At 48.5% G+C, this 24953-nt stretch overlaps 1 protein-coding gene across 5 annotated transcripts; it reads left to right on the forward strand.

Annotated features, from left to right (window-relative positions):
* Positions 1-1230: 1230 nt before the first annotated feature.
* Positions 1231-24720, forward strand: adar (adenosine deaminase RNA specific). Of its 5 annotated transcripts, none has more exons than XM_036967801.1 (16): positions 1231-1385; positions 4680-6473; positions 6797-7044; positions 7650-7872; positions 8009-8157; positions 8791-8926; positions 9224-9456; positions 9628-9784; positions 10084-10252; positions 10362-10455; positions 10800-10916; positions 14214-14341; positions 14690-14872; positions 15881-15993; positions 22641-22840; positions 23009-24720. In XM_036967801.1, the coding sequence occupies exons 2-16, from the start codon at positions 4824-4826 to the stop codon at positions 23376-23378; spliced, it is 4170 nt and encodes a 1389-aa protein (XP_036823696.1). In that variant the 5' UTR covers positions 1231-1385; positions 4680-4823; the 3' UTR covers positions 23379-24720. The 5 variants fall into 5 exon arrangements, with proteins under 5 accessions (XP_036823696.1, XP_036823708.1, XP_036823705.1 ...); XM_036967813.1 differs by having other exon boundaries at positions 22641-22768; XM_036967810.1 differs by having other exon boundaries at positions 7650-7839.
* The last annotated feature ends 233 nt before the right edge of the window (positions 24721-24953 follow it).

Below are 24953 nucleotides of genomic sequence, written 5' to 3' on the forward strand. Positions count from 1 at the left end.
GTAGGCAGGGGTAGAGTTTGGGTTTGTTTGAAAATGGCCATTTGTCTCTATACTTGACTGAAATACTTATTTTTATTTTATTTTTATTTCACCTTTATTTAACCAGGTAGGCTAGTTGAGAACAAGTTCTCATTTACAACTGCGACCTGGCCAAGATAAAGCATAGCAGTGTGACCAGACAGCAACACAGAGTTACACATGGAATAAACAATAAACAAGTCAATTACACAGTAGAAAAAAAGAAAGAAAGAACATTTCTATATACATTGTGTGCAAAAGGCATGAGGAGGTAGGCGAATAATTACAATTTAGCAGATTAACACTGGAGTGATAAATGATCAGATGGTCATGTACAGGTAGAGATACTGGTGTGCAAAAGAGCAGAAAAGTAAATAAATAAAAACAATATGGGGATGAGGTAGGTCAATTGGGTGGGCTATTTACCGATGGACTAAGTACAGCTGCATCGATCGGTTAGCTGCTCAGATAGCATATGATAATGATAATATGATGCACTGACTGTAGCCTACTGGACATTACAGTGATGTATTTCAGGTTGATCCGCTGTGACTTTGAGGAGGGCAGAGCAGGACAGAGGACACAATGGAGTGGTGCTGACACCTACTGGGGGATGTAATAAGTGCAATTTTGCAGGAAACAGTTTGAACATGGATCCAGTCGGGTTCATTGATTGGTGGATAGTATAGCAGCTTAGCGCTCTATGGGTTGGTGAGCGTTCAGGCGCTGCAGTAGGCTGTGCTGCTGTAACGTGATGTGCTGATCTGCTCCCACTGCCTCTGTGTATCATGCTGTAAATAGTTCACTAACGTGTTCATTAAAAGATACAGGCCTCATGTTTGTATTTTGTTGGATTCCCCCTGCAATATATGGGGCCTTTTTTTCCCTACTGCCTTCTCTCACCTCTATCCAGCCAGCCATGCTTTGGGTGTTGAGTCTGGTTCCTCTCAAGGTTTCTTATAGAAAGTAAATCCCGATAAGATGTACTAGGTCTTTTTTCTAGACCGGGTTTGTGTCAAATAGATTTGTGGAAGTTGTTTTTAGATCTGATTAATCCAGTCCCAATCCTAAACAAGGGAATGCAATAGCAGTGGCTTGGAGGTACTGCTATTCTACATGTCCTATTCACCTGCCTAAATTAGTCCAATCGACCTGCCGCAGCAAAGTTATTCCACCTTGTGTGATGTTCTTTTTTGGGGGGACCGCACTCTGCAGTAAAACGGGCGGCGTCACTCCAACTGCGCCAGGTAAACTGTCGCAAATTAGTGATGTCATCATGCGCCCCCCTAACCCCCTTGTTTCTTTGTCGACACTGTCGCTAGCAAGCAGGAACTCGGACTGATACAAAGCTTCAATCGCAAACCCAGGTAAATGAATTACATTTTTAACTCTATATTTTTTTTTTTACCTTTCGTGTTAGTTCAATTGAGATCTATATTTGGTTTCGCGCTAACTGAATAGCTGTCAAATGCGACTATGGTTGTTTGCACGCTTGTGCCGCAGTGATGCTCAATCAATGCTAACGTTAGCTGGCAAGCTACATAGCTAGCTAGTCAATCCGCGCTATGCATAATTATCATTATTTTCACTGCGCGTTGCATAGTTGTTTACACTTGGGAGTTAATTGGGAAAGTGTTTCAGGAACAAATCGACAGTTGTGCATGTTATTTGCGATGCACAATCGCGGTTCTACGTTACCTAGCTAGTGAACCCGCTTGGAGCCTCCATCTGCGCAATATCTTGTTCGGAACATGCGTGCGCAGTCCAAACGACAACCATCCATTCAATGATGGCAGATGAGTCCATCTCTGCTAGCAGGTTGCTGAGAGAAATAAAATATTTACCAGGGTATTCGATGTGTAGTGTCAGTTAAAACCAAGATGGCTTGCCTAACTCGTAGCTAATTTCAGGTTATATTCATGGAGGACTTCAGTCAAGGGATAAACGCCTGTAAAAAGGGAATTGAGGATTAAGGGAGATTTACTGAAAAACGACTGTATTCCAATTGGATCCTATGTTCATCCAGCGACAGGCAGCGTTGGGGGTCGGAGGCGGGCTGAAATTGCACACTGATAGTTGATCCTCCTCCTGTCCACCTAGCTAACTAGTTGTGCGGGGTTCACTTTGACTGGGGGGATTGAAAATGGTGTGCATCAGAACCATCCCATGGCAAAAAATAAACATGGGATGGTTATTCAGTCGCGTCCTTAATTCCACACTCAAGCTGATGGCAGCAGTGATTAATAGTTAGGTTTTTGTTTCTTTTTCAACCGCGCCAGAGATGCTCTCGCGTGGCGGTGTTTGATTGCCCATTGTATGCATGCGTATCCGTGCGTGATGGAATTGGGTTTGATGCTCCGTTCAAAACAACTGGGAACTCTGAAATCTCATACCTCAGTGCGTTCAGAGAACTGGGAACTCGGGGAAAAACGAGCTCCGCCTGGGAAAATAATTTTGTTTTGAACGTTCATCCAAGTCGGAAACACGGGCATCTTTCTAGAGCTCCGACCTCAAGATTACTGACGTCATGCTTTGACCTCGTTATTTTACATCCGAGTTCCCAGTTGTCTTGAAAGCACCAATATCTGGGTACAGTGGCCACTAGCTATATTCGGCAGCTGCTGCGTGCTCAATTAAACTGTTCTGGTGTTTTTGTCACAACAATAGTTTCACGCAACAGCAGCTGTGAGACATGTCAACTAAGAGGCGATTTTGAATTATCATATTTTTTTTTTTTAGGCAGGTTGGTTGAATGTTTTGGAGTTAGCCTATTCATATATAGACATAATTTCTGAAGATTTTCTTGTCCAGATTGATATTTTCTAAAATGTAATGTAATTGTCTGTGCCTAGAGGGGATGCATTGTATAATAAATATTGGCTTACTGGATAATAAATAGAAAAAACGATTGCCTTAGCATTTCAATCAATATACTGTATCCTCTAACAATAAATACATCCTGTTTGACATAACACTACGGCACGTTTTCATTCACATGACAGGGACCGATTATTTTGTATTATTAGTTGACAAAATTATATTATAATATCCACATGTTGTGAGAAATACATTTGATATACATCCAAGTATTCAAACAGCCTAGGCCTTGGTACCTTGAGCTTGCACCAGTTTTGGCTACATTCTTACTCTAGCTAGTGAAGCCTATGATAGGAACTATTGCATCACGTGACTCACCCAGACAGGCTACAGAACGTGTTTAGAGAAAGGAAAACGAAACTATTCTGCCCTTCCGTGCTGTTTCTCGTGTTAAGAAACTGTAAATACAGACTTTATATGCGTTTTTAATAGGCCTATCCATCATTTCACATTGTAACGTCTGGTATAAGTATCTTGAATGGTAGGGGTACTAGATGTCTCTTTGAAATTGAGAAGCGCTCGTGCGGTATGTAACAAAAAAAGAAGAAGAAGAAGAAGAAAGAAATATAGCCAAGTGGTTGAATTCGTTTTGTATTTTGATAGAACGTAACTGTTTATATCTAGACTGTTTGAAGTGTAGTCATCTTCTGACCCCGGCAGCGCGCCCGCGGACCTCAAGATCTCTCGGCCATTCAAAAGTGACCTAAACCTACTCTCCTTTCTGCCGCCTTCAAGCCAGGTGGTGAGGTAGTAAATCTGTGTTTTATCCCGCGAACTTTCAGGTACGTTCATTGAATTAGTTAATGTCTTTCTACTGTCATCGAATCGTTTATGCAACCCACTAAGCATGAATTTGTTTTATAACACGTTGACCAGGGCGTATACCCCAATTCTGTAATTCAAATAGAAATGACTCATCAATAATCCCGGAACGGGAACATACCGAAAACAAGGCCAAACAATGTCTGTCTGGTCCATGGGCCAAAGACGTCCTAATATTTAATGCGAAGCTCTGTATATTCATATTGCCCATGGAAGCAGCAGACTGAAGTTGAGCCATGCTGGGTTGTTATTTTGGCCGTCTGTTGTCGGCTTGCATTAGGGTCAGCCAGATCCCGCTTTGACCCGGGTCACCTGACCCAGTGCTGCTGTCCGTTACCATTGCCGTGAAATAACTCGATCCTGCTCGTGGTTATATTATTATTATTATTATATGGTGGCATTCATAGTGATCGTTTCGGGAGCAGCATGACAAAAGTTTATGTTGGCTAGCACCATGCCTGGCAGGGCTGAAATCTGAGGAGCAGGGTTGAGTGTCTTCCTTTAGCCTAGTCTGTCAAAAGTTAGTGTAGCAACCACCTTGAATCTTTTCTTTCCTTCTGCCTCACTCTCACTTCCTATGTGAAGCTGCAAATCATCCGTTAAACCAGAACTAAAACAGTGAAGCCACAACCATGAATTATACATTTCTGACCTTTTATACATGGATCTCGTTGCGGCCAATTGGGTCCAACAGCATGTGACACTGGGGCTGTATTGGAGACAGGATGGAGTACAGTGAGACTGTGTGTAAAATATATGTTATTTGTCATAAGCCCTTGATCTACACTGTTTTTCTCCCGCCCTTTTTCCATTTCCATCAGGATTTTCCACCAGTCTTATGTCCCTAGTTTCTTCTTCATATTGCTTTATATTTGGCTCTTTATTTTAAATTTCATGGCTCCTTTCCTCACCCACTCAGTCACTTTTGCTTTCGCTCACACCCATCTCGTCCTCTCTCTCAGGTGCTGACTGCCACTTTGCGTTCATCGCCCACCCGGTTGTTCTGCCTGACTGTGTTGTTGCATCAGTATCCAACACAGAGACACATCCTCCTATCTGCTGCGTAACAGGCGGCCCTGGTCCCCCCTCAACCTGCCCCCTGCGCTATGAGCAGAGGACGAGGAGGGCCCCCCATAGAGCATTACCACCGACCCCCTCTCCCCCAACTGCAGGCTAAGCATCAATACTACAGAGCTGGACCCCTGGGATTTAACCCCAGAGCCCCCCCGCAACAGGCCCCACACCCAAACGTCCATTCATACCTGGGCCCAGTTCCCCCTCTAGTACCACCCAGTGCCCACTCTCAGCCTCTCTACCCCTCTGTCCCTCCCCCACCCGGTCACAGCCCAGCCCTGAGTCAGCAGAGCTCTTGTCCCAGTGGTCCTAACTCCTTCAGGCAGCAGCAGGTCCACTTCCTGAGGGGACAGAACACTGAGGCTCCCCAGTTTAGGGTGAGCCCCAGAGGAGGGGCGCAGAGCTTGGGTCGAGGGGGACCGAACGGACTCTATAACGAATCGAACCAGACCCAGGCAGGGTACAGCAGGTACTCCCAAAACAGCTCTAGGGGGAGAGGGGGATACAGCAGCGAGCGAGGCAGAGGGAACGGTAGGGACTTCGGGTACCCGCACTGTCAGGGACCCCCTAGAGGACCAACCGGCCCTAGATTCTGGAACCAGAAGCAGACTTCAACACAAAAGCAAGGCTTCAACAGACAGTGGAGCCTTCATGCAGACTGTGCTGACGGGCCGTCTTTCTCAGAAGGCTTTCAGAGTTTATCCTTAGACAGAGAGAGGTCCTACAGAGGAAGAGTTGACCGAGGCGACAGCTTTGACAAAGCTTCTGTTGGTAGTAGTAATAATTCAAACAACAAGAGTGTCCCTACATTTCAGCCACCTGACATCCGAGAGCAAGTTTTACAAGCCTTGGCAGATTTGAGCCCCGGTGAGAAGCTACAAGCAAAGTGTTTGGCAAAAACGCTGCGGTTGCCCAAAAAGTTTATCAACCAGGCCCTTTACGGTCTCGAGCGTGATAAGAAAGCTTCAAAACACGGTGAAAGTCCTCCGGAGTGGACTGTCTACGTAGAACCACAGGAAGAACCGGAAAGTAGAGATTCTGATCCGGAAAGCCCACGTTCCCAACCGAGGGAACATCCAGTGGAGTCACAGCAAAGGCCTTCAGAAGAAGATTGCTCTCACTTCCTGTCTGTGAAGGAGGAGGACGTTGCCATCGACGCTGAGATCCAGCAAATTGAAGCGCAGGGTCCTGAGGGCGACAAAGAGGAAGATTACTACGTAGAATCTGATTCACACTCCTCTTCCTCAGAACCATCTGAGTCATATCGGCAACATTCCCAGTCCCAAACCCAACAACCCAGTATCAACAGCAGCAGTAACGAAGAGCTTGACCTAGACCTTGACGAGAGCGACATGGCGGACTGCGGCAGTAATCAGAAGGAGTTGATCCTGCAGTATCTGCTGGAGGCAGGGGAGGCCACGGCCCTGGTGATCTCCAAGAACCTGGGCCTGAGGGGCGCCAAGCAGGTCAACCCCACCCTGTACGCCATGGAGAAGCAGGGCGACGTGAGCCGCAACGCAGAGGTGACCCCTCACATCTGGGAGCTATCTGTCCATCGCAGGGAGAGGATGGAGAGGAGCCTCAAGGCCGAGCGCAGCGCCCCTGCAAAGGTCGAAGGAATGGGGTCTGGATTCCAAGCGGTGCCACCCGGATTGGAGTGTCTAGAGGCCAACGCTGAGGCGGTAGGTGGACACTATCACACAGCGAGGGGGGGTGGTGGGGGGAGTTCGGTTGGGGAATTCATTGACGTCTTCCTGAATTTGGGAGACCCCTCGCTCACTTGGAGCCCGTCTCCTATGAAGAGTCGGAAGGGGAGGAGGAGTGCGGCAGTTACCCTAGTAACATAATGTTGGTTGGAACATTGAGGGGTGAACATAGCTCTGTAGATTCCGAGCTGAGAATGTCAGGTCTGGAGCCCTTAAAACCGCCTGACACCGATTTTACCCCCCCCCACTTCTGCTCCACTTCTTCCTTTCCTCACCTTTCCTCTTCATCCCTCTATCAGGAGGATGAGTCGAACGGAGGGCAGTGGGCGACCGACGATATCCCCGAATTCCTCAACGCCATCAGCCGGGATGGAGGGGGGACAGTAGCAGTCTCCCTGGCAGCGCCCCCACCTCAGAACCTCCGTGCCAAACTCCAGGAGGTGAGGGCCAAGAACCCCGTCAGCGGCCTGATGGAGTTTGCCCAGTACCAGGGACACAATTGCGAGTTCCTGCTCCTCGACCAATCAGGGCCCTCACATGACCCCAGGTCAGTGATGTCATAATGTTCCCAACCAATCATGGTTGGCCATTGCTGGTATGTCTAAGAGAAAACCAGCTGATTGAATTAGCAAATTCATTTAAAAAAAAAATTTGCAAGAGAAAGTGTGACGAAGAAATATCAAAAAAAGTGTTGTCCCTGCTCTCACTCCCTACCTCTCACTCCCTACCTCTCACTCCCTACCTCTCACTCCCTACCTCTCTCTCCCTACCTCTCACTCCCTACCTCTCACTCCCTACCTCTCACTCCCTACCTCTCACTCCCTACCTCTCACTCCCTACCTCTCACTCCCTACCTCTCACTCCCTACCTCTCTCTCCCTACCTCTCTCTCCCTACCTCTCACTCCCTACCTCTCACTCCCTACCTCTCACTCCCTACCTCTCACTCCCTACCTCTCACTCCCTACCTCTCACTCCCTACCTCTCACTCCCTACCTCTCACTCCCTACCTCTCACTCCCTACCTCTCTCTCCCTACCTCTCTCTCCCTACCTCTCTCTCCCTACCTCTCACTCCCTACCTCTCACTCCCTACCTCTCACTCCCTACCTCTCACTCCCTACCTCTCACTCCCTTGTATTTTTCTCCCTCTCAGATTCCGTATGCAGGTCATGCTGGACGGCAGGTTGTTTCCTGTTGCTGAGGCATCTAATAAAAAGGTGGCTAAGAAAGATGCTGCGGCAGCAACCCTGAGGATTCTGCTGCGTGAGATAGAGGGGGGAGGGGCTGAGGAGGGGCTCACTGCAGGGGTGGACCAGGCCATGGACCCCACCTCTGACGTCCCTGTAAGTCTGAAGTGTGTTCGTGTGTGTGCGGAGGTTAGTAATAATCAATGTGCTCTGTTGTGGTTGATTGTGTTGTAAAGGCCAAAGATTTATGTCTCTTTTTTCCCCAATCCTTTTCTAACTCTCTGCTCTCTCCCTCCCTCCCTCCCTCCCTCTCCCTCTCTGTCAGGAGGTGGTGGAGGGTCCGCCCCAGGCCCTGTCCCGTTCCCTGCCGGGGGGTAAGAACCCCGTGTCCATGCTGATGGAGTACAGTCAGCGCACTGGAAACCCCATTGAGTTCATCAACACTGGACAGGAGGGCCCACCTCACGACCCACGGTATCCATCTGTCTACATCCTCATCAGGGATGGGGTCAATTCCAAATGAAGTCAGTCAATTTAGGAAATAAACTGACATTCCAATTCAATAATTGAAAAAATAGCATCTATTTTCAATGATTTCTCAATAAACTGAAAAGGAGAAGCTATTTATTTCAAGTTTTCCATTTTTGAATTTAAATTCAAATCACTTCCTGAATTGAGTGACTTCAATTAGAATTGAGCCCAACCCTGCTTCTCATTTTTCTCTCCCTGGTTCTCTCTTCTATACATAAATGAATCATTAGGAAAGGTGGGCCTGCCCTCACCTCTCTTTCTCTCTCTCCCACTGGAGCAGTTATTTGTGTCCTGTATGACTTTCATACTGCAGCAGTCTGCTGACTGGATGATACAACAGCACCTCTGTGTCTCTCTGCATATAACCTTCCCCTAGGCACCTACTGTACTGTCCCGCAGTAATCTGATACTGGGAAGTGTGACCATCTTTGTCCCTCTTCCCCTCTTCCTGAGTGCTGTAGTCTCTGTGAAGGAGATTCACAGCTCTACTCCCATGTGGTTAGAGAGGAATGTCCTCTTACCTCTCTCACCAATGTATGTTTAGGATGTATAAGTTAGTCTCTGCTCCCTCCTCAGGTTCATGTTCAGGGTGAAGATCGGGGAAAGCCTGTGTGCTGAGAGCTCAGCCCCCAGTAAGAAGGCTGCCCGGCAGCTGGCTGCAGAGGAGGCAGTCAAGGAGTTAATGGCCGACGGGAGACTGCAGCTCAACAAGGTGAGTAAAGGACCCAAACATGGGACTGAAAGAATGGATGGTTCCCTGAAATAAACACTACCCCATCTATTTAGGATTTAGGCTTGCCAAGCTAGCTAGCTGTTTAGCTATGGACTGACAGAATGTCATAAGACCAATGTGGACTTCTCTCATTGTGCCTCCAGGCTGTAATTCTAAGAAAAGATCCTCCGAACACTAAGATCACTCTTCTCTCTCTTCCCACCTCCTCTCCTCTGTCTTTTCACTGCCTTATCTCTCTTCTCCTCCCTCACTCTCCATTTACCCCGTCCTCTCCAGCCCCAGTTTCCCCTGTGTCTGTCTGGTGATGAAGGGGGCTTCATGCCCGCTTGCCCCTCCCTGCCCCCGCTGACAGAGGAGGAGCTGCGTTCTGCCCACGAGGCGGGGGTTGGTGACCTTATCAGCCACCTAAACAACAACGCTGTGTCAGGTCTGCTGGAGTACGCCCGGGCCAGGGGTTTCGCTGCAGAGATACGACTGGTCGGGCAGTCAGGACCACCGCACGAGCCCAAGTCAGTACACACACGAACATACACACTAAGTGTAATTCAGAGTCCACAGCTGCAGAGCTGCGGTAGTCTGGCGGTCCATTGTGACATATAAAACACTATGAAAGTCAACGGTTCAATATTGTAAAACGCGGCTGTGCAGACATGGATGCTTAACTCTCCCCTCTCTCTCAGGTTTACCTACCAGGCTAAACTAGGGGGTCGCTGGTTCCCTCCTGTCTGTGCTTCCAATAAGAAGCAAGGGAAACAGGAAGCAGCTGATGCAGCTCTGAGGGTTCTGATTGGAGAGGCAGAGAAGGCTGCCCGCACCGGGGAACTAACCCCTGCAGAGGTCAATTTACCTCTCTTACTATACTACTTTTTAAAACTTTGGGTCAGGACCCACACTGGGCTTTGGGTGTGTTGGAGGTGGGTCGGGAGTGAGGAGACTGCACCTAGAATCACACACTATTTTCTCTTCATTTGGGTTTTGGGTCACGGGAGGACAGTGATTTTCTCATTGGGTCTGGAGCTGAAAAAGTTGAAGAATGCCTGCTATACTATGAATACACTGTTAATACTATGATTCTGCTATAACCTACTTCTATGACTGGTGGGCCGTTCATAACCTGTTATTGTTTCTGTCTCTAGCTGCCACTGAGTGGTGGGACAATCCATGACCAGATCGCCATGTTGAGTCACCAGCGCTTCAACGCCCTCACCACACGCATACAGCACAGTCTTCTGGGAAGGAAGATCCTCGCCACCATCGTCATGAAGAGGGGGGAAGGGCTGGGGACCGTGGTCAGTCTGGGAACAGGTGTGTGTGTGTGTGTGGCGCAAGAAAATAATAACAAGCCTTTTGGAATGATTTTTGTCTCAACCTTTTGAGATAAAATAAATGTATTTTTGTTTGTTTTTCTCCTCAGGAAATCGCTGTGTTAAAGGGGAGGAGCTGAGTCTTAAAGGGGACACCGTTAATGACTGCCACGCAGAAATCATCTCCAGGAGAGGATTTATCAGGTAGGAAGTTACTGCTGCTCCTTTTATATAACCAGTCTTTTCCCCTTCCTCCTTTGCTCTTCGTTTTGATTCCTTTATAGCTACTCTCCCTGCCTTTCTGAAACCTCTCTTTCTCCCTCTACAGGGTGTCATATGTCAGCTGGGAAGTCATTACAGACTATGATGTGTGTTAATGTGACTGTGGAGTCCATCTGGTTAGTGTAGAGTGTATTAACGCCACTTACCAGATCCTCTGTTTCTCCACCAGTCTCCCTTTATTTGTGTGTTGGATGCTGGACACTTTCACTGATCTGAATCACTCCAATATGGATTCTACCTTCCCCCCCCCCCCCCTTTCTCTCCAGGTTTCTATATGCTGAGTTGCTGAAGCACTGTGAAGGGTCAGAGGACAGCATATTTGAGCCAGCTGAGGAGAACAAGCTCCGGATCAAACCTGACACCACCTTCCACCTCTATATCAGGTGGGCCTACGGAGGATGTCTCTTCCTCGCTTTTTGACCCTTCACCCCATGGCTCATTCTTCTCCACCTACTGTCTTCTCTCCCCTTTCCTTCTGTGCCCAGGAACTCAACTGGGCCACCAACCCACCCCCACACACATGTTGTTCTAGGAGTTTGAGAAGCCAGGGTTTTTTTTCTGCATGGAAAAGTCTTGGGCGGGCCCCTTAAGTGTTTTCGGGCCACCACGTATGTCAAAACAGTAAAATAAAAAATGTCATGTTTAGATAATGATTTCTGGGGTGGAAAAACGTCAATGTAAACTGAAGACTAAAACCAGATATAAAGTATGTAGAAAAGATAATGGCGCTATATACAGTGGGGCAAAAAAGTATTTAGTCAGCCAACAATTGTGCAAGTTCTCCCACTTAAAAAGACGAGAGAGGCCTGTAATTTTCATCATAGGTACACTTCAACTATGACAGACAAAATGAGAGAAAAAAAATCCAGAAAATCACATTGTAGGATTTTTAATGACTTTATTAGCAAATTATGATGGAAAATAAGTATTTGGTCAATAACAAAAGTTTATCTCAATACTTTGTCATTGCCAACAAAGGGTATATAACAGAGGTCAAAAGTTTTCTGTAAGTCTTCACAAGGTTTTCACACACTGTTGCTGGTATTTTGGCCCATTCCTCCATGCAAATCTCCTCTAGAGCAGTGCTGTTTTGGGGCTGTTGCTGGGCAACACGGACTTTCAACTCCCTCCAAAGATTTTCTATGGAGTTGAGATCTGGAGACTGGCTAGGCCACTCCAGGACCTTGAAATGCTTCTTACGAAGCCACTCCTTCGTTTCCCGGGCGGTGTGTTTGGGATCATTGTCATGCTGAAAGACCCAGCCACGTTTCATCTTCAATGCCCTTGCTGATGGAAGGAGGTTTTCACTCAAAATCTCACGATACATGGCCCCATTCATTCTTTCCTTTACACGGATCAGTCGTCCTGGTCCCTTTGCAGAAAAACAGCCCCAAAGCATGATGTTTCCACCCCCATGCTTCACAGTAGGTATGGTGTTCTTTGGATGCAACTCAGCATTCTTTGTCCTCCAACGACGAGTTGAGTTTTTACCAAAAAGTTATATTTTGGTTTCATCTGACCATATGACATTCTCCCAATCTTCTTCTGGATCATCCAAATGCTCTCTAGCAAACTTCAGACGGACCTGGACATGTACTGGCTTAAGCAGGGGGACACGTCTGGCACTGCAGGATTTGAGTCCCTGGCGGCGTAGTGTGTTACTGATAGTAGGCTTTGTTACTTTGGTCCCAGCTCTCTGCAGGTCATTCACTAGGTCCCCCCGTGTAGTTGTGGGATTTTTGCCCACCGTTCTTGTGATCATTTTGACCCCACGGGGTGAGATCTTGCGTGGAGCCCCAGATCGAGGGAGATTATCAGTGGTCTTGTATGTCTTCCATTTCCTAATAATTGCTCCCACAGTTGATTTCTTCAAACCAAGCTGCTTACCTATTGCAGATTAAGTCTTCCCAGCCTGGTGCAGGTCTACAATTTTGTTTCTGGTGTCCTTTGACAGCTCGTTGGTCTTGGCCATAGTGGAGTTTGGAGTGTGACTGTTTGAGGTTGTGGACAGGTGTCTTTTATACTGATAAGTTCAAACAGGTGCCATTAATACAGGTAACGAGTGGAGGACAGAGGAGCCTCTTAAAGAAGAAGTTACAGGTCTGTGAGAGACAGAAATCTTGCTTGTTTGTAGGTGACCAAATACCTATTTTACACCATAATTTGCAAATAAATTCATAAAAAATCCTACAATGTGATTTTCTGGATTTTTTTCTCATTTTCTCTGTCATAGTTCAAGGGTACCTATGATGAAAATTACAGGCCTCTCTCATCTTTTTAAGTGGGAGAACTTGCACAATTGGTGGCTGACTAAATACTTTTTTGCCCCACTGTATATCTCGCTCTACCTCTCTCGCTCTACCTCTCGCTCTCTACCTCTCGCTCTCTCGCTCTCTACCTCTCGCTCTACCTCTCTCGCTCTACCTCTCCCTCTCGCTCTACCTCTCTCGCTCTACCTCTCTACCTCTCTCGCTCTACCTCTCTACCTCTCTCGCTCTACCTCTCTACCTCTCTCGCTCTACCTCTCTACCTCTCTCGCGCGCCCTCCCTCTCTCGCGCGCCCTCCCTCTCTCGCGCGCCCTCCCTCTCTTGCGCTCTACCTCTTCCCCTCGCGCGCCCTACCTCTCTCGCGCCCTACCGCTCTCGCGCCCTACCGCTCTACCTCTTCCCCTCTCGCGCTCTACCTCTTCCCCTCTCGCGCTCTACCTCTTCCCCTCTCGCGCTCTACCTCTCTCGCGCCCTACCTCTCTCGCGCTCTACCGCCCTACCTCTCTCGCGCTCTACCTCTTCCCCTCTCGCGCTCTTCCCCTCTCGCGCTGTACCTCTTCCCCTCTTGCGCCCTACCTCTTGCGCCCTACCTCTCTCGCGCCCTACCTCTCTCGCGCCCTACCTCTCTCGCGCCCTACCTCTCTCGCGCCCTACCTCTCTCGCGCCCTACCTCTCTCGCGCCCTACCTCTCTCGCGCCCTACCTCTCTCGCGCCCTACCTCTCTCGCGCCCTACCTCTCTCGCGCCCTACCTCTCTCGCGCCCTACCGCTCTACCTCTCTCGCGCCCTACCTCTCTTGCGTTCTACCTCTCTTGCGTTCTACCTCTCTTGCGTTCTACCTCTCTCGCGCTCTACCTCTCTCGCGCTCTACCTCTCTCGCGCTCTACCTCTCTCGCGCTCTACCTCTCTCGCGCTCTACCTCTCTCGCGCTCTACCTCTCTCGCGCTCTACCTCTCTCGCGCTCTACCTCTCTCGCGCTCTACCTCTCTCGCGCTCTACCCCTCTCGCGCTCTACCCCTCTCGCGCTCTACCTCTCTCGCGCTCTACCTCTCTCGCGCTCTTCCCCTCTCGCGCTCTTCCCCTCTCGCGCTCTTCCCCTCTCGCGCTCTTCCCCTCTCGCGCTCTTCCCCTCTCGCGCTCTTCCCCTCTCGCGCTCTTCCCCTCTCGCGCTCTTCCCCCTCTCGCGCTCTTCCCCCTCTCGCGCTCTTCCCCCTCTCGCGCTCTACCTCTTCCCCTCTCGCGCTCTACCTCTTCCCCTCTCGCGCTCTACCTCTTCCCCTCTCGCGCTCTACCTCTTCCCCTCTCGCGCTCTACCTCTTCCCCTCTCGCGCTCTACCTCTTCCCCTCTCGCGCTCTACCTCTTCCCCTCTCGCGCTCTACCTCTTCCCCTCTCGCGCTCTACCTCTCCCCCAGTACTGCTCCGTGCGGAGACGGGGCGTTGTTTGATAAGTCGTGCAGCGAGGACGCGGGGGACGGCCAGGGCCACCAGCCCCTGTTTGAGAACGCCAAGCAGGGCAAGCTGCGCACCAAGGTGGAGAATGGTGAGTTACAGCCAGATGCCATCTGCAGCACCGTTCCATGAGGACCCCCTCTGTTACTGAGGACAAGCACATAGAGCCACCATGTTGCATAACTCCCCTCTCTGCAGGCCAAACAGAGCATGACTACACATTCACACCTCATTTGCTGCTGCTGCCACAAACACACCTGGTAGAAAGGACAAATATCCCAACGGATTTGAATGTTCCAGTCTAGAGCATGGACTGTGTGATTCTAGTGTACAACCATCACTTTGACCACTGGCTCTCTCATACACCCTATTCCTCATACTGCATGGCTTTGTCGTTGGAGTCAAAAGTATGCCTCAAGGGTGTCTGTGCCGTGTGTAGGTGAGGGCACCATCCCGGTAGAGTCATCGACCATCGTGCCCACCTGGGACGGCATCCAGCACGGCGAGCGTCTGAGGACCATGAGCTGTAGCGACAAGATCCTTCGCTGGAACGTCCTGGGTCTGCAGGGAGCCCTGCTCTCCCACTTCCTCCATCCTATCTACCTGGCTTCAATCACCCTGGGTGAGGAGGGAACGATAGTACATAGAGGGAGATTGGTGGAAGGAGAGAAGAGATGAGGGAGGGAGGGGACAGTAAACATTTGAGGGAGGTTTGATTTGAAAAAGAGTGTGGGAGGATAGATTGAGTGTGGGAGTAGAGGGGGGGTCAACGGTCACCATTGGCTTCAGTCATGTTTAACAAACTCCACTCATAAGTAGACAACATCTCAATCCCAAACTACATTGTCCTTATACTGTAGGAGTCATGACCAGCTAACTATCCACCCAGTCAGTCCCTGTCCCTTATACTGTAGGAGTCATGACCAGCTAACTATCCACCCAGACAGTCCCTGTCCTTATACTGTAGGAATCATGACCAGCTAACTAGCCACCCAGACAGTCCCTGGCTGACTCTGTCCTTATACTGTAGGAGTCATGACCAGCTAGCTAACTATCCACCCAGACAGTCCCTGGCTGACTCTGTCCTTATACTGTACGAGTCATGACCAGCTAACTATCCACCCAGACAGTCCCTGGCTGACTCTGTCCTTATACTGTAGGAGTCATGACCAGCTAACTATCCACCCAGACAGTCCCTGGCTGACTAGGTCCTTATACTGTAGGAGTCATGACCAGCTAACTATCCACCCAGACAGTCCCTGGCTGACTCTGTCCTTATACTGTAGGAGTCATGACCAGCTAACTATCCACCAAGACAGTCCCTGGCTGACTCTGTCCTTATACTGTAGGAGTCATGACCAGCTAACTATCCACCCAGACCCCTGAACCCCTCAGACATCCATCTCTTTACTCACCTCTCCTTGTCAGAGTACTCTATGATGTGATCATCCTTGTTAACATGGAAATACACTGACTCACACACTCTTCTGTCATTCTCTTTCTCTCCCTTTTTCTTTCCCTGTCACTCTCTCTGCCCCCCTCTGTCTCGCCCCCCTCCTCTCTCGTACCCCTTCCTCTCTATCTTCTGTTTTGTTTTCCATGTCCTTGTCTCTTATATTTGTCCATCCAGGCTACCTGTACAGCCATGGCCACCTGACACGTGCTGTCTGCTGCCGATTGGCCAGAGACGGCGAAGCCTTCTCCAAGAGTCTACCTGCTCCCTACACACTCAACCACCCCGAGGTACACGTACAGAAACACTCAACCACCCCGAGGTACACGTACAGAAACACTCAACCACCCCGAGGTACACACGTACAGAAACACACGCAACCACCCCGAGGTATAAGCACAGTACACACTCAACTACCCCGAGGTACACACAGTACACATACAGAAACGCACTCAACCTCACACATACAAAAACACACTCAACCACCCCAAGGTACGTACACACAGTACACATACAGAAACAAAAGACAGTACTGTGCAGCCGTCTTCATCGACCTTGCCAAGGCTTTCGACTCTGTCAATCACCATATTCTTATCGGCAGACTCAGTAGCCTCGGTTTTTCTGATGACTGCCTTGCCTGGTTCACCAACTACTTTGCAGACAGAGTTCAGTGTGTCAAATCGGAGGGCATGCTGTCCGTTCCTCTGGCAGTCTCTATGGGGGTGCCACAGGGTTCAATTCTCGGGCCGACTCTTTTCTCTGTATATATCAATGATGTTGCTCTTGCTGTGGGCGATTCCCTGATCCACCTCTACGCAGACAACATCATTCTGTATACTTCCGGCCCGTCCTTGGACACTGTGCTATCTAACCTCCAAACGAGCTTCAATGCCATACAACACTCCTTCCGTGGCCTCCAACTGCTCTTAAACGCTAGTAAAACCAAATGCATGCTTTTCAACCGTTCGCTGCCTGCACCCGCACGCCCGACTAGCATCACCACCCTGGATGGCTCCGACCTAGAATATGTGGACATCAAAGGTACCTAGGTGTCTGGCTAGACTGTAAACTCTCCTTCCAGACTCGTATCAAACCAATCAAACCTCCAATCTAAAATCAAATCTAGAGTCGGCTTTCTATTCCGCAACAAAGCCTCCTTCACTCACGCCGCCAAACTTACCCTAGTAAAACTGACTATCCTACCGATCCTCGACTTCGGTGATGTCATCTACAAAATAGCTTCCAAACACTACTCAGCAAACTGGATGCAGTTTATCACAGTGCCATCCGTTTTGTTACTAAAGCACCGTATACCACCCACCACTGCGACCTGTATGCTCTAGTCGGCTGGCCCTCGCTACATGTTCGTCGCCAGACCCACTGGCTCCAGGTCATCTACAAGTCCATGCTAGGTAAAGCTCCGCCTTATCTCAGTTCACTGGTCACGATGGCAACACCCACCCGTAGCACGCGCTCCAGCAGGTGTATCTCACTGATCATCCCTAAAGCCAACACCTCATTTGGCCGCCTTTCCTTCCAGTTCTCTGCTGCCTGTGACTGGAACGAATTGCAAAAATCGCTGACGTTGGAGACTTATCTCCCTCACCAACTTTAAACATCTGCTATCTGAGCAGCTAACCGATGCAGCTGTACATAGTCTATCGGTAAATAGCCCACTTAATTTTACCTACCTCATCCCCATACTGTTTTTATTTATTTACTTTTCTGCTCTTTTGCACACCAATATCTCTACCTGCACATGACCATCTGATCATTTATCACTCCAGTGTTAATCTGCAAAATTGTAATTATTCGCCTACCTCCTCATGCCTTTTGCACACAATGTATATAGACTCTCTTTTTTTTCTACTGTGTTATTGACTTGTTTATTGTTTACTCCATGTGTAACTCTGTGTTGTTGTCTGTTCACACTGCTATGCTTTATCTTGGCCAGGTTGCAGTTGTAAATGAGAACTTGTTCTCAACTAGCCTACCTGGTTAAATAAAGGTGAAATAAATAAAAAAATACAGAAACACACTCAACCACCCCGAGGTGTACACACACAGTACACATACAGAAACACACTCAACCACCCCGAGGTACACGCACACAGTACACATACAGAAACACACTCAACCACCCCGAGGTACACACACAGTACACATACAGAAACACACTCAACCACCCCGAGGTACACGCACACAGTACACATACAGAAACACACTCAACCACCCCGAGGTACACACACAGTACACATACAGAAACACACTCAACCACCCCGAGGTACACACACACACACAGTACACATACAGAAACACTCAACCACCCCGAGGTACACACACACAGTACACATACAGAAACACACTCAACCACCCCGAGGTACACACACACAGTACACATACAGAAACACACTCAACCACCCCGAGGTACACACACACAGTACACATACAGAAACACACTCAACCACCCCGAGGTACACACACAGTACACATACAGAAACACACTCAACCACCCCGAGGTACACGCACACAGTACACATACAGAAACACACTCAACCACCCCGAGGTACACACACAGTACACATACAGAAACACACTCAACCACCCCGAGGTACACACACACACACAGTACACATACAGAAACACTCAACCACCCCGAGGTACACACACACAGTACACATACAGAAACACACTCAACCACCCCGAGGTACACACACACAGTACACATACAGAAACACACTCAACCACCCCGAGGTACACACACACAGTACACATACAGAAACACACTCAACCACCCCGAGGTACACACACACACACAGTACACATACAGAAATACACTCAACCACCCCGAGGTACACACACACAGTACACATACAGAAATACACTCAACCACCCTGAGGTACACACACAGTACACATACAGAAATACACTCAACCACCCCGAGGTACACACACACAGTACACATACAGAAACACACTCAACCACCCTGAGGTACACACACAGAAATACACTCAACCACCCCGAGGTACACACACACAGTACACATACAGAAATACACTCAACCACCCTGAGGTACACACACAGAAATACACTCAACCACCCCGAGGTACACACACACAGTACACATACAGAAATACACTCAACCACCCCGAGGTACACACACACAGTACACATACAGAAACACACTCAACCACCCTGAGGTACACACACAGAAATACACTCAACCACCCCGAGGTACACACACACAGTACACATACAGAAATACACTCAACCACCCCGAGGTACACGCACACAGTACACATACAGAAGCACACTCAACCACCCCGAGGTACACGCACACAGTACACATACAGAAACACACTCAACCACCCCGAGGTACTCGCACACAGTACACATACAGAAACACACTCAACCACCCCGAGGTACACACACACAGTACACATACAGAAATACACTCAACCACCCTGAGGTACACACACAGTACACATACAGAAATACACTCAACCACCCCGAGGTACACACACACAGTACACATACAGAAACACACTCAACCACCCTGAGGTACACACACAGAAATACACTCAACCACCCCGAGGTACACACACACAGTACACATACAGAAATACACTCAACCACCCTGAGGTACACACACAGTACACATACAGAAATACACTCAACCACCCCGAGGTACACACACACAGTACACATACAGAAATACACTCAACCACCCTGAGGTACACACACAGAAATACACTCAACCACCCCGAGGTACACACACACAGTACACATACAGAAATACACTCAACCACCCCGAGGTACACACACACAGTACACATACAGAAACACACTCAACCACCCTGAGGTACACACACAGAAATACACTCAACCACCCCGAGGTACACACACACAGTACACATACAGAAATACACTCAACCACCCCGAGGTACACGCACACAGTACACATACAGAAGCACACTCAACCACCCCGAGGTACACGCACACAGTACACATACAGAAACACACTCAACCACCCCGAGGTACTCGCACACAGTACACATACAGAAACACACTCAACCACCCCGAGGTACACACACACAGTACACATACAGAAACACACTCAACCACCCCGAGGTACACACACACAGTACACATACAGAAACACTCAACCACCCCGAGGTACACACACACAGTACACATACAGAAACACACTCAACCACCCCGAGGTACACACACACAGTACACATACAGAAACACACTCAACCACCCCGAGGTACACACACACAGTACACATACAGAAACACACTCAACCACCCCGAGGTACACACACACAGTACACATACAGAAACACACTCAACCACCCCGAGGTACACACACACACACAGTACACATACAGAAATACACTCAACCACCCCGAGGTACACACACACAGTACACATACAGAAATACACTCAACCACCCTGAGGTACACACACAGTACACATACAGAAATACACTCAACCGCCCCGAGGTACACACACACAGTACACATACAGAAACACACTCAACCACCCTGAGGTACACACACAGAAATACACTCAACCACCCCGAGGTGTACACACACAGTACACATACAGAAATACACTCAACCACCCTGAGGTACACACACAGTACACATACAGAAATACACTCAACCACCCCGAGGTACACACACACAGTACACATACAGAAATACACTCAACCACCCTGAGGTACACACACAGAAATACACTCAACCACCCCGAGGTACACACACACAGTACACATACAGAAATACACTCAACCACCCCGAGGTACACACACACAGTACACATACAGAAACACACTCAACCACCCTGAGGTACACACACAGAAATACACTCAACCACCCCGAGGTACACACACACAGTACACATACAGAAATACACTCAACCACCCCGAGGTACACGCACACAGTACACATACAGAAGCACACTCAACCACCCCGAGGTACACGCACACAGTACACATACAGAAACACACTCAACCACCCCGAGGTACTCGCACACAGTACACATACAGAAACACACTCAACCACCCCGAGGTACACGCACACAGTACACATACAGAAACACACTCAACCACCCCGAGGTACACGCACACAGTACACATACAGAAACACACTCAACCACCCCGAGGTACACGCACACAGTACACATACAGAAACACACTCAACCACCCCGAGGTACACGCACACAGTACACATACAGAAACACACTCAACCACCCCGAGGTACACGCACACAGTACACATACAGAAACACACTCAACCACCCCGAGGTACACGCACACAGTACACATACAGAAACGCACTCAACCACCCCGAGGTACACGCACACAGTACACATACAGAAACGCACTCAACCACCCCGAGGTACACGCACACAGTACACATACAGAAATACACTCAACCACCCCGAGGTACACGCACACAGTACACATACAGAAACACACTTAACCACCCCGAGGTGTACACATACACAGTACACATACAGAAACACACTCAACCACCCCGAGGTACACGCACACAGTACACATACAGAAATACACTCAACCACCCCGAGGTACACGCACACAGTACACATACAGAAACACACTCAACCACCCCGAGGTACACGCACACAGTACACATACAGAAACACACTCAACCACCCCGAGGTGTACACATACACAGTACACATACAGAAACACACTCAACCACCCCGAGGTACATGCACACAGTACACATACAGAAACACACTCAACCACCCCGAGGTACACGCACACAGTACACATACAGAAACACACTCAACCACCCCGAGGTACACGCACACAGTACACATACAGAAATACACTCAACCACCCCGAGGTACACGCACACAGTACACATACAGAAACACACTCAACCACCCCGAGGTACACGCACACAGTACACATACAGAAACACACTCAACCACCCCGAGGTACACGCACACAGTACACATACAGAAACACACTCAACCACCCCGAGGTGTACACATACACAGTACACATACAGAAACACACTCAACCACCCCGAGGTACACGCACACAGTACACATACAGAAACACACTCAACCACCCCGAGGTACACGCACACAGTACACATACAGAAACACACTCAACCACCCCGAGGTACACGCACACAGTACACATACAGAAACACACTCAACCGCCCCGAGGTACACACACACAGTACACATACAGAAACACACTCAACCACCCCGAGGTGTACACATACAGAAATACACTCAACCACCCCGAGGTACACACACACAGTACACATACAGAAACACACTCAACCACCCCGAGGTGTACACATACAGAAACACACTCAACCACCCCGAGGTACACACACAGTACACATACAGAAACACACTCAACCACCCCGAGGTACACGCACACAGTACACATACAGAAACACACTCAACCACCCCGAGGTGTACACATACACAGTACACATACAGAAACACACTCAACCACCCCGAGGTACACGCACACAGTACACATACAGAAACACACTCAACCACCCCGAGGTACACGCACACAGTACACATACAGAAACACACTCAACCACCCCGAGGTACACGCACACAGTACACATACAGAAACACACTCAACCACCCCGAGGTACACACACACAGTACACATACAGAAACACACTCAACCACCCTGAGGTGTACACATACAGAAATACACTCAACCACCCCGAGGTACCCACACACACACACACAGTACACAAACATTTCGTTCCGCTCTGTTTAAAATGGTCGATTCATCTGAAAGGATTTATTTAGTCTAATTTCAAATTATACCTGTTATTGCGGGTATAGTGAAATGCCTGTAATTGAACACACTCTTCATCTCCCTTTACTCTTCTCCATCACTCCATCTCTGTCTCCCTTCAGGTGGGCAGGGTGAGTGTGTATGACTCGACGCGTCACACAGGGAAGACCAAGGAGTCCAGCGTGAACTGGAGCCAGCCAGACCACATCACTGTGGAGGTGCTGGATGGGACCAAGGGCAAACTGGACGGGTACGCACCCCGCACCACAACTAGAACCAGACCCTCAGACCTCATCCACCCTCATCCAGATAGCAGCACCAGGTGGTTAACCTGGGCTACACAGGGCCCCATTTCAGTAGAATAGCAATCACTATTGATACTCCATATCGAGTAGTGGCATTTAATTCATATGAAAAACATTTTGAAAATGTTTCAATCCCAGCGCAATAGCTTCTGTGTATTCCTAAACCCTGTTTGTCTTCCCTCTAGCCCCAAACTGGACGTGTCGCGGGTCTCCAAGTCCAATATCTTCCGTCAATTCCGGTCGTTATGCCAACAGTGCGGGCGCCAGGACCTGCTGGCTCTCCCGTCTTACGCCCAAGCCAAGATGGCCGCCATGTCCTTCCAGGTCGCCAAGCAGCAGTTCTTCGATGCGCTCGGTAGCCATGGCTACGGTGCCTGGATTGGCAAGCCATTGGAGGAGAAGAGCTTTGACGAAGCGGCGGCCTCCGATGGCCAAGGGGCAGGAAGTGTTGCTAATAGCAACCAGGGATACAACAACAACAATAGCTATGGAAGCACAACCACTGACTATAACAGCAGCCAGTGGGGTAGTAGTGCGTACACACAGGCCATGTAGAAAGGAGGGAGAAGGGAGGGTTGGCTAGGGATAGAAGGACATGATCCTGGAGGACAGGGGGGGAAGGGAGGAGAGGACAGAGGAGCTAGCAGCAAGTACTGGAAAGAAGGGGTAGAGGTCAGACAGATTGGAAAGGACAGAGTTACTGAGATGGAGGGAGGGAAGGGGATAACAGGCCAGCCCAAGGGGTGAGGGTCAGACAGCAGCAAGAGAGATGGAGAGAGAAGGGGTTGCTACTGCTACACAAAAGCAACAGAATATAGAAAGAGAGGGGAGAATAGGGGGATAGTAAGCATGATGACTGTGATGTGGTGACATTCAGAGCTGCATAGCATGCACTACTGCTCCACTGTAACAGTAGCCCCAGGACACTCTATCCTCACATTTACCTACAGGACAAACCCTCCCTGCCCTCACGCACACAGCCCTGTCTCTCTAGTTCAGACACCCTACACCTGACCCTGTCCTACTCGCCAGCCAGCCATTCAATCACGCATGACTAGTTTAATCTGTACTTATCAGCCTGAGCATGGATAGTAGTGATCACACTTTATATATATATAAACCAGCCTTGTAACGTTTAGCTACTCCCCGACCTAGTAACCCACCCCTTTACACTGTTGTTAATGCTATGGCTACGTCTACAGGTCACAGCCTGGTCCATCCCATAACTCTCGACTGTAACATAGATTTGATGATGACTAACTAGCCTAGATCATAATTATTCTGTTATTGTTGTGTCCTATGTGGTGTGTATCGCTATTGTTCTTGAGGTTTTTGGTGTTGCCACTCGAGGGCCACGTCAGAAAGGACAACGGTGACGTTGAGAACTGCTGAGAACAAGTAAATCAGCTACTTGTTCTCATTTTAGGATTCATGTTAGGGGGGGTCAAAGTTCAGGTTAGGATAAGTGATTACTCGTAGTTGTGATAAAAAAAAGAGATGGCTTTGCACTCTTGTCCTTCCTAGCGTGGCCAGAATGTGGCCGGCAGGTTTTATGTGGACAGGGAGAAAGACTGGTTTGTTTTTATGTTTTAGTTCAGTCTGATCAAATACATTCAAGGGTGAAGCAATATATACATCATGTACATACAAATACATAAATACACAGATGTATATGCAATAACAATGTTTGTGTAGGGTATGTATATATCTCTGTGTGTGTATGTATATGTATATATTATGTATATATTTTGTAAGTCATGCCTAAAATTGATTTTCTATTAACTATTTTTTTGAAACGTTTTATCAAATGGATGACAGAAAGCATTTTGTTTTATTATGTATGGAAATTCTGTCAAGTTTTAAGTGATTATAAAGACCGGCTTTGTAAAAGCTGAAATGTGTGTTTGTCTTTTTTTAAATGTATACTAAAGCCCTCCTAACCGTAAATATAGACTGTTAGCCAAGTATAAACACTACAGTCAACACACTTGAATGTTTGTGTGTTTCTTCAGTCTTGTTTGTCTCTTGTGCAGAAAGGGGTAATTGGTCATTTAAGCGATGGAATCCATAGAGGCGTGTGTGTTATAAAAGAGGATGTCTGGTGGAGGGTTGATCTTCAACACTGATGCA

This window comes from Oncorhynchus mykiss, chromosome 3 (genome assembly GCF_013265735.2).
Source record: "Oncorhynchus mykiss isolate Arlee chromosome 3, USDA_OmykA_1.1, whole genome shotgun sequence".
In the NCBI taxonomy this organism is placed as follows: domain Eukaryota; kingdom Metazoa; phylum Chordata; class Actinopteri; order Salmoniformes; family Salmonidae; genus Oncorhynchus; species Oncorhynchus mykiss.